Source organism: Oryctolagus cuniculus, chromosome 5 (genome assembly GCF_964237555.1).
Source record: "Oryctolagus cuniculus chromosome 5, mOryCun1.1, whole genome shotgun sequence".
NCBI lineage: Eukaryota > Metazoa > Chordata > Mammalia > Lagomorpha > Leporidae > Oryctolagus > Oryctolagus cuniculus.
Genome location: NC_091436.1, coordinates 13,271,590 through 13,282,292, shown reverse-complemented (window position 1 = coordinate 13,282,292; position 10,703 = coordinate 13,271,590). Strand labels below are relative to the sequence as shown.

General features: G+C 46.7%; 1 protein-coding gene across 2 annotated transcripts in view; it reads right to left on the bottom strand.

Moving 5' to 3' along the window:
- Positions 1–245: 245 nt before the first annotated feature.
- The window catches only part of CNKSR3 (CNKSR family member 3), a 125,268-nt gene continuing 114,810 nt past the window's right edge, over positions 246–10,703 (bottom strand). Inside the window, exon 13 of one of the 2 annotated variants that reach the window (XM_070073365.1) lies at positions 246–304. In XM_070073365.1, the coding sequence (XP_069929466.1) occupies positions 261–304 (44 nt within the window). In that variant the 3' untranslated portion in view covers positions 246–260. Of the gene's footprint in view, positions 305–7,760; positions 7,921–10,703 lie in introns of those variants that run through there. The other variant, XM_070073362.1, reaches the window with a different exon arrangement.

Genomic DNA, 10,703 nt, shown 5'->3' with positions numbered 1-10,703 from the left:
GAGTCCCAGTTCTGTTGCCTGATCCCAGAGGCCTGTTAATGCAGACCCATGGTGGGAGCAGAGATGAGTTAAAGTATTTGGGCATCCACATGGGAGACCCAGATGGGGTTCCTGGTTTCTGGGTTTGGTCTGGTTCAGCCCCAGTTGTTGTGGGCATTTGAAGAATGAACCTGCAAGTGAAAGTTCTCTCTCTCTGTCTCTCTTTTGTAAAAGGTAAATAGAGATGTAATTATGCTAAATCACCTGCTGCAGGAGCGGTCTCATTGGGCATTCTCATCAGCAATGTCAGAGACTGGAAGATAACCTATGGAAAGATTTGGAAAGAAAAGGTAATGTAAAAATTCTGGTCCTCTGGGCTGGCGCCGCGGCTCACTAGGCTAATCCTCCACCTAGCGGCACTGGCACACCGGGTTCTAGTCCCAGTTGGGGTGCCGGATTCTGTCCCGGTTGCCCCTCTTCCAGGCCAGCCCTCTGCTGTGGCCAGGGAGTGCAGTGGAGGATGGCCCAGGTGCTTGGGCCCTGCACCCCATGGGAGACCAGGAAAAGCACCTGGCTCCTGGCTCCTGCCATCGGATCAGCGCGGTGCGCCGGCCGCAGCGCGCCGGCCACGGCGGCCATTGGAGGGTGAACCAACAGCAAAGGAAGACCTTTCTCTCTCTCTCTCTCACTGTCCACTCTGCCTGTCAAAAAAAAAATAATAATAATAATAATAAATAAAAAAAATTCTGGTCCTCTGGCAGTGTCTGTTATAGAACACCCCCCAAAACTGGGTAGAAGTGTTGCAATAGAACCACCACAAATGGGTCTGCTTGCCAGATGCATAACCAGCCAATCACTGACCCCAGGGTGGTGGGATGAAGTAGATACTTATTGTGAATTGCAGAGCAAGGAACCAGGCGGCTACCACTCAATTCCCGAGCTTCCCAAAGGGTTAGGGACAAAGGGTCTTATCAGGTGAAGCTGGGGCTGGGAGATGCACGTTCAGCTCACGTCCAAGTTCTGGTTGGCCTGCAGTGCTTATGGCCCTCCTCTGGTCAGCAATATCGTGTTCTTCAGGGAACTTTGAGGATGGCAGAATGGGCTCCATCGAGTCTAGGGGCTAGATGCAGGCAATAGTTCCTTTTTGCTCAAGACCTGGGGTTTTCTTAGAAAAGAAACCCCTCAAGATGTCACATCACGATGTCATCCATAGGGGAAATAAATGACTCATAAGTCTGGCGATCAGGGACCTTGTAGAGCCAGTTTCACGGCTTCTTCAACTCAGTGAGTTTATTTTAGTGAAAGTAGGGCAAGAGAAACTGGAAGCTAAGGGAGGGAGGGTGGCACCATGGGACACCAGGACCTGATGTAGTGTCTGCATTTGAGGCACGGTGAGGGGGTGCAGTTTCACAGCCCTGAGAGAGAACAGAGTTAAACAGTGTAAGACACAGGAGGAGCCAGGGAGGCAAAGGCAGAAGCACAAACCAGAACATTTATCTGAATGGATAACCAAGTGAACTGAAACAAATGAGGCTCTTCACTAACCTTTATCATGAAACAGAACAGAAGAAACACGAAACCTCTGCTGACAACTGTGAGGAAGTGAGAGCCTGTTGAGCAAGCGGTGGAGGAAGGAAGTGGACACAGCCTCTCCGGTCATCACCAATTGCTGCAAGCTTCCTCTGTTCCCCAACTCTGCTTGTCCATCCAAGTAAATCTCACACCACAGACCTGTTTGCCCTCAAAATCCTTTTCAAAATCCTTACCCTCAAACAGGGAGTCCTATCGTACGTATTCATCTACTCCCTGGGCCAAGAGTTCTAATTTTCCCTCACAGGGAAGCAGCATAGCAAGCAAAGTAATCACTTTGAAGCTTAACAATTGCAACCAGATGACTCAACTCCTACACCTGATCTCACCTGCCAGAACCCTCGTATGCTTTATGGGTTTTTCTGTTTGGTTGGTTGTTGTTGTTGTTGTTGTTGTTTGAGGGTTACCATCAAGGGAGGCAGACTGTGTTGTTCTATTTATTTTTCTGTGTTTTACTTAAATAAATGTGTTATAAATATGCAAAATATAGGCTGGGACTTCAAAATGTTAATGAAAAAATCAAATAAAAAGAGAATGAGGGGCCAGAGCTGTGGCATAGTGGTTAAAGCCATTGCCTGCAGTGCTGGAATCCCCTCTGGGTGCCCGTTTCACTCTTGGCTGCTCCACTTCTGACCCAGATCTCTGCTATGGCCTGAGAAAGCAGTGGAAGACGGCCCAATTCCTTTGGCCCCTGCACCCACTGTGGGCTCCTGGCTTCAGATCAGCCCAGCTCCAGCCATTGCAGCCATTTGGGGAGTGAATCAGCGGATGGAAGACCTCTCTCTCTGCTTCTGCCTCTCTGTAACTCTGCCTTTCAAATAAATAAATAAATCTAAAGCAAAAAATAAGAGAATGAGCATTTTTCTATGAACTTTTAAAAATATTACATATTTATTTTCACTTTATTTGAAAGGCAGCGATAGAGAGCAAGAAATCTTCTGTCTGCTATTTCTATCCCCAAATATCTGCAACAGCCAGGGGTGGGTCAGGCTGAAGCCAGGAACCCAGAACTCAATCTGAGTTTCCTATGCTTGTGGCAGGTCCCAAGTGAGACAATTTGTATCAATCCCAGTTACACCTACCAGGAAGTAGGCTGAAAAACAAGATACAGGCAAAAGAACTGTTTCAAACCAGCTAGATCCAACATGGCACCTAACACAACCTCCAGGAAGACCCAAACCCTCACTGTACCCTCATTATAATGCATTAGCATAGCAAAAGTCACTTCTCTTTATATCATAACCGTTTGCAGTTGTCATGACAACCACACAAGGAGAAAAGAGGTAGATTCCAAATTCTAGAAGTTGCCACTCTCCTTCCAGATGTGAAATGAATATTCCTCCTATTGTAGGGATATGTTCCCCAGCTGTTGTATCCTAGGTTCTCACCCCCACGTGAAATAAGAATTCAAAGCAGAGACATAAGTAAAGTGCAAGAATGGGAGGAGAGAGTGAGTACACATTCAGACATGGTGTGAACAGATGCTGCCCATGGGTAGAATCTACCTGGGAGGAGAGGGTGAGGGTGAGAGAGAGAGAGAAAGACAGAATCTGCGACGCCTGTCCAGTTACTAGTCACCCTTATTAGGTAGAGGTGGTGCCACAATTGAATATATAAACAGGGTGGAGCTGGGGTGGGGTTTGGCCTACATGATGTCCTCCAAGAAAATGTTCATGGCATCTCCACGTGCAGCACAGTTCACACATATTCATCATATCATCTCCTGCGTGGTCAGGAAGACTCAAGTGCATCACAGGAAAGTAGGTGTGCTGAACTGGGATGCAAAGTTTAGGGTGCAGGACTAGAGACACCCCAGAGCTGGTGTGAGAATGTGCTCTCAGGGGGCCAGCACTGTGGCAGAGTGAGTTAAAGCCACAGCCTGCAGCGCCAGCATCCCACATGGGCACCAGTTCAAGTCCCAGCTGCTCCACTTCCAATCCAGCTCCCTGCTAATGCACCTGGGAAAGCAGCGGAGGATGGCCCAAGTCCTTGGGCCCCTGCCCCACGTGGGGGACCCAGAGGAAGCTCCTGGCTCCTGGCTTTGGATCAGTTCAGTTCCAGCCATAGTCATTTGGGGAGTGAACCAGCAGATGAAAGACCAACCTCTCTCCTCCCTCTCTCTCTCTCTCTCTCTCCCTCCCTCCCTCCACTTCTCTCTCCACTTCTATATCTCTCCACTTCTCTCTGTAACTCTGTCTTTCAAACAAATAAAATAAATCTTAAAAGAATGTACTCTCGGCTTGCCTCTTCATTGCTCTCAGTTCCTTCTCAGGCCCCCTGCACATTCTTGACAAACAAAGCAGCTCCTTATAAAACATCTTCACAACGATGTATCAGCAGCTAGTTGTAATGCAGCAGAGGGCTTCTTCCTAGGACCCGGGAGCCCACCCTTCTGTCAGTGGAAGTCTGTGCCTTCATAATTCTTGCCGTGGTTTTGCCATATTATCTCCCCTCCTTGCTCCCTTCTTAGTAAGGGTGACAACACATTCCACTCCAGGTGTTTCTACTCCTTTCAGTGGTAGTTTCAAATAATTAGTGGTGGTTATATATGTATCTCATTTTTTATTCCAAGTTCAAGAATTCAAAGCAGAGGCAGAGGCCCAGTAGGTTAATTCTCCACCTGCGGCGCCGGTATCCCATATGGGCGCCGATTCTAGTCCCGGCTGCCCCTCTTCCAATCCAGCTCTCTGCTGTGGCCTGGGAAAGCAGTGGAAGATGGCCCAAGTGCTTGGGCCCCTGTACCCACATGGGAAATCAGGAAGAAGCACCTGGCTCTTGGCTTCAGATCGGCACAACTCCAGCCATTGCGGCCATCTGGGGAGTGAACCAACAGAAGGAAGACCTTTCTTTCTCTCTCTCTCTCTCTCTCTCTCTATCCGTAACTCTACCTCTCAAATAAATAAAATCTTATTTAAATTGTACAAGTGAGAATAGGGTTTACTTAAGAGCGAGAATATACATTCACATGTGAGGGTAGGCCACCCCACATGGAGTGATGGCCTGTCATGAGTGGGCCAGAGGGTTGCCTATGAGGAGAGAGAGTAGGAGGAGGCCAGAGAAAGACCCATAAGCATGATCCAGGAGCCAAGAGCCAAAGAGGTGCCACTCCCATGTTTTCAGTCTGTTTTGTGAGATTGGAGGTGGTGCCTTAATTGAATATGCAAATTGGGTGGAGTTTAGGGTTTAGTTTCTGGGGGTTTCATGGAGCATCCACATAGAGCTTAACTTTCATGTGGTTATCATGGCGCCTCCTCCATCCTGGCCCCAAACATGACACAGCTGCATCATGGGAGAGTGGGCAAACTGGATTGACAGGTAAGGGGTGGAATTACAATGCAATGCTACAGAGAAAATTAAGAAAAAAATTCCTTCAGCTTTATGTACTCCCACGTAACTCTCTCCCTAGTTCCCCATATAAGTTACCTGACATTCCATCTTGGAGAAGCTGAGATTGTCTTCAAAACTCTTTAGGAATGTGTGCTCTGACCCATCAGCAATTTCTATCATGAGTGAGCATGTGGTGAGTGATAGTGCAAAGCCTTGGTAGCCTGAAGACCAACCTAAGCATTTCTCAGTTGGATATAAATTGCTTGGTGTTTCACTCTTCGAGAATTAACTCCAAGGGCAGGCATTTGGCCTGGTGGTTTAGCCACAGGTCAGGACATTCAGCTCCACTCCTGATTCCAGCTTCCTGCTCATTCAGACCTTAAAAGGCAGCAGATGATGGCTCAAGAATGTGGACATCTGCCACCCATGTGGGAGAACTGGACTGAGTTCCTGGTTCCTGACTTGAGTCTGGACAAAGTGCTTGGGTCCCTGCCACCAGTGTGGGAGACCTACATGGAGTTCCAGGTTCCTGGCTACAGTCTGGCCATTGTGGCCATTTTGGGGAGTGAATCAGCTGATGGAAGATCTCCATTTCTTTCAAATAAAATAAATTTAAAAAATAATAATTTATAGTTACCTAGATCTACCTTCTAAGCCCTGGTTACTAGTAAAGCAGACTATAGGAATTTAGCAAACAAACATCTTTCCCTATCCCATTTCGTGTCCCTTCATTTATTCATGACCTGCTGTATCTCATGTACTGCTTACACATCAGTATCCCCAAAGTCAGTCTTTTTGAATCACATTTTTTATATTGTTACAAATTATTTGCTTAAAGATTTATGCATTTGTTTGAAAGGCAGAGTTACAGGTTGGCAGGAGAGAGATGCAGGGAGAGAGAGACAGAGAGAGAATCTTCCCATCTTCCATCCACTAGTTAACTCCCAAAATGGCCACAATGCCCAGGGCTGGGGCAGGCCAAAGCTAGGAGCATGGAATTCCATCTGGGTCTCCCACGTGTGTGGCAGGGACCCAAGCACTTGGGCCATCTTCCACTGCTTTCCCAAGGCATGAGCAAGGAGTTGGATGGGAAATGGTGCAACCAGGACTCCAACTGGTGCTCATGTCGGAGCTTAACCCTTTTCACCACAATGCTGGCCCCTTGAATCACTTCCTACATCTGAGTAAGAACTGTGCAATGAAAGAATACTGTATTATCTGAGTTTGTGCCCCATCTCAGCTCCTATTCTGGTAATTCTTAATGGCTACTTCTGATTCCTAGTTAATAATCATCACTTGGTAATTAATTACGTTTGCCAAATAATGAATTCCCTAAACGTCAACTGTTTGAAAAGGCAATACATATTTCTTTTTGTCACCCAGTATCTTGGCCAAAACTTGGAGGCTGGTTCAATGGAACAACCAGGCATATATGTAAGGTTACTGTCAGAATGTCAACTGGAGCTGCACACACGTCACTGGGCAGAGGATCCACTTCCAGGCTGCCTCACCCTGTGGCTGAAAAGTCAGTGCTGAGTGCAACAGGAAAGCTCAGCCCCTTTCCATTTTCTTTGCAGCTTGGCAGGTGCCTTCCCCAGGGAGAGGGAAATAGAGAGCAAGGTGAACACCTCAGCATATTTCTGAGTGAAAGTCAAACACTGGCCTCCTCCACAATGTCCATATTGGTGCTAAAGGTCCTGTCCAGTTAGTGTGGGATTAACCTACAGGAAGGAAGAGGCACTAGGTGATAGGGATTCTTGGGTCTTCCTGAAAACTGACACAACACCTGTCAAGTGTTTTATACCTGGATGGGTATAAAGCCAAATATCCCCAAACACCTGAGATTCGATCCCGCATAAATGACTCCAATTCACTGGTAAAACTTTACATTACCTATGCAGAAAAAGACAGGCTTCACAATCCTGCAAAAAATATCATAACTTTGAGGGCTTATGGTCTTACATCTTTTTTGAGATTCCAGACATGAAATTACATTTTTTGACCCAAGAGTGAGGAGTGAAAATGAGTCCATGAAAGACTTTGTACTCAAAGATGCCTAAGTAGTTATCTTGAGAAGCCTTTGGTTTAGTTATTTTTCACAGAATAATTAGCTCCATTCAAGGAAACATTTTCTTGACCTTCTACTTCTGACAGTAGCTGTCATCATAGAATAATGCTAGGTTATGCTTTGTTTTACTTTGCTTTGTTTTTCTCTGTGGAATGCCTGCAATGATAGCACCCACAGAATTTCTGGAATTTCCTTAAGATCTCCTAAGAAGGTAGAAGTCTAATTATAAGACAATGTTAGCCTTGTCACTGCTAGGTTAGCAAATGAAAAACCTGGCAAGGTTCAACAAAGCAGTGTTTTGAAATATTTAAATAAACTTTGTTTTGTTGCCAAACCCCTAAAGAACCAGTGGATTTTTCACAAGGTGGAAATATCAGTATCACCAGGTATATTTTCTAGGCCCTGTCTTCCTTATGAATAATCATATTCAAGAGAAATTTATGAACGAGTCTACCACCATTTTTCAAGGTTTCTAGATGTTAAGAAAGCTAAGTTGCTGTTCCCAGGGGAGCAAGGAGAGCTCTGTTCAGTGTGGAGAACATGTCGGACCCAGAAGTGGCTGTTACACATCGGTTGCCTCCTTAGGAACTTGTCATCGACCATAAAATCCATTGACCCAAGGAACAAACCAGGAGGCTTCTTCCCTATCCTTCCCCCTAACTGCACGCTCTGCCCCAGCCCCAGTATTCCTGGAAACAGCACACCTGGCTCCAGGAATCTTTCTCACTCCTTAACTCACCTATTCAGGGCCCCATTGTGTCTAAATTTCCCCAAAGTCCAATCGACATGAATGGTGAGCATGACGCCCAGGTGTAGACCCTTCATCCTGCTGTCGTCCCAGTTTTACGCCACAGGAGCAACATGAGCAGACCTCAATCCCTGGAGGTTCACAGAGATGGAATGTGTCAAGCCTTGTGCCGCAGGAACTGTCCAGTGACAGGAGAGCAACCACTTCCCTAGGGAAAAACAGAGCAGCAGAAGCAGGAGTTTGTTAAATGGGCTCTTCTGCATCTACCCTACCCTAGGACCTTCCTTCCTCTCCTGAGGAAAATATCATTCTACTACATCAAGGTAAAGGCTCACTCCACCATAGTTCTCCTAATTAGATGCATCAATTCTCCTCCTCCTCTGATAGATCCCTTAAATCAGTCAAAATTCTTTGAAAGAAACAAGACACAATACAAAAGCAGTCAGGTTTATGAACTAGGGCATTTAGTGTATTCCTTCCCAGAAGAAATGTCGCAATGTCCTTAAAGACATCTTCGTACACCAGGGGTGGACAATCCTAACATCCTTGTAAAAGCGACTGGATGACATAAAGGCAAAGATTCCCAGGGAAATGATGAGCATTTCACCTCCTTTGTCACCGGCCCTATCATGGAGCACTAATATCCCCTGCTGTCATTCCTAGGATTAAAATAACAACAGGCTTCCCAGAAGTCGGAAGGCAAGTCCTGTCTATGCAGCACTTCCCCCTTTGAAATGGAATCAAGTTATGAAAAAACATCGTAAAGCAAAGAGAAAAAAGCCTACAAGTAATCACAAAAATCACCCAAGTATGGAGGGGAAGGTACTTCACTCCAGTGGAAAAGGAATAGCGGGCCTGGGGTTGTGGTGTAGCAAGTGAAGCCATTGCCCATATGGGGGCCAGTTCATTCATGTCCCAGCTGCTCCACTTCTGATCCAGCTCCCTGTTAATGGCTTGGAGAAGGCAATGTAAGATGGCCCAAGTGCTTGGGCTCCTGCCATCCACGTGGGAGACCTGGAAGAGTTCCTTGCCTTGGCCTGACTCATCCCTGGCTGTGCAGCCATCTGGGGAGTGAAACAGCAAATGGAAGATTCTCTCACTGTCTCTCTCCCTCTCTTTAACTCTTCAAATAAATAAATATTAAAAAAAAAAAAAAAGAGAGAGAGAGAGAATAGCTGAAGCCTGCATGTGCTGGGTGTTTCCTGCTGGTTCCTCCGTGCCCACTCTTCACTCCTCTCTACCTCAGCTTTAGACCATGAGTTCTGAACCTATGTGGACCACAGTGGGGAGGTCTTGCCCTTGTCCTCTCACTGGGCCCTGCTAATGGAGAGTACTGACAGGAGGAGTCGAAGGTCAGAAGAGGGCTGCCTTCCTCCCTCTATCTTTGCACTGGGACTGATGCTTCTCTATGAGAGATCATGGCTCTCAGAGGAGGCCCCTCTCCTCTTCCACTGCTGCATGCTCCCTGGGTTGCAGGGGCCTTTTTCTCCGCAGTCCCCTCAGTCCTTCTTGCTGGTGCTGGGACGCCACACCATCCCTTGTAGAATCCTCAGTTTGCCTACTTTTGAAATAACCCATTCATAAGACACATTGGTGAAACCCACTTTGCAGGGGCCATAACCAGGGCTGCAGGTGACTGATTGTTTTAGCCTTTACATCAATGCATTCAGCATGTCACTCAGAGACAATTTTATTCTCTGCTCATTTCTACTCAACAACCTTCTCCAGTGCTCCTCTTGTCTTCATGCCTCACTCTTCATGACTTCTCGCTGCTCTCTTTGCCTTGCAACCTCTCCACTCTTCCTCCCTAGAGATCTCTTCAACCTGAGGCACCTAAATTACCTCCCAGCAAACCATTAGGTGCCTTCTGTAGGCTAAGATCACCAGTTCCTTCTAGTTGTTTCTTTACGTACTGGTCATTTGACTCCCCAAAGACATGGTGGACTAGACATGCCCACACTCTCTATTACAGCCAGCCACTGGATGGCACTTGTCCAGGGACTTCTGTTTGGACCTACTTCCAGCAGGTTCTCTGGATAGCCCTCTCTTTGGATCTAGACCTGTGGGGCAAGTTTTCTTCTTCCTCCCAAGACTCTCTTCCCACTAGTAATCTTGTCCAATCACCCTGGCACTGGGGACTCCTTGCAAATCCTTGCCTTTGGAGTCCTAGTTTAGGGCTTTTTAAGGAAGCCCAGCTTCAGATCCTAGCCTTCCAATCATGGCAAACCATAAGGTGACCTAAGGAGGGTGTTCACAGCCCAGGGAATCAAGGGAAGGGGTGGAGGGGCAGATAAGACCATCTGCTCCTGTTCTCTGACCTCTCCCTGCTGTGTGCTCCAGGATATCATGCTCTCAAAGCCAGGAACTTGAGGGATACCTCTAGCAGGGAGAGGCAAAAACTTAGGGATGCCTTTATTTCTTGTTCTCTTGTTTCAGATGCATAATAAGCCATCTTCAGCATGCACCCCTTTAGAGTGTATAATCAGGCACTGGAATCCTTTTGATCCTCAAACCTTGAAAAAAAAAAATACCTGGTTTTTTTCTACACCACAGCATGGCAAAGATACAAGGTGGAGGTTGAAGAGACTTCCCCAGAAGGAAGTATTAACCATAATACCATCTTCCAACTGGATTTCTTTTGTCACAGGCAGGAAAATGGTCTGAAACCCCTTATATGCAGGATTTCTTTGCCCTATCAGATAAGCCAGATCTTTGTCAACTCTTTACCCTCAAGATTCCAACTGCCTACTCCCCTGCATCCACTACGGAGCACAGTCTACATCTCCCCCTAATGTTGCTGTTCCTTCATTTGCTACCCTCTACCCACCCAATCTGGGACTAACTGGCAGCAAATGGAACACCAGAGTGCTGACTTCTATTTTTCCCTCCCAGGAAATTCCTGGAAGGCTCAGTGGCCCCACACATGTCAAAGTCCCCTTTGATCTGCAGGAGACTTAGACAGATACAGGGGACTTGGGAAGATTTTCAGGT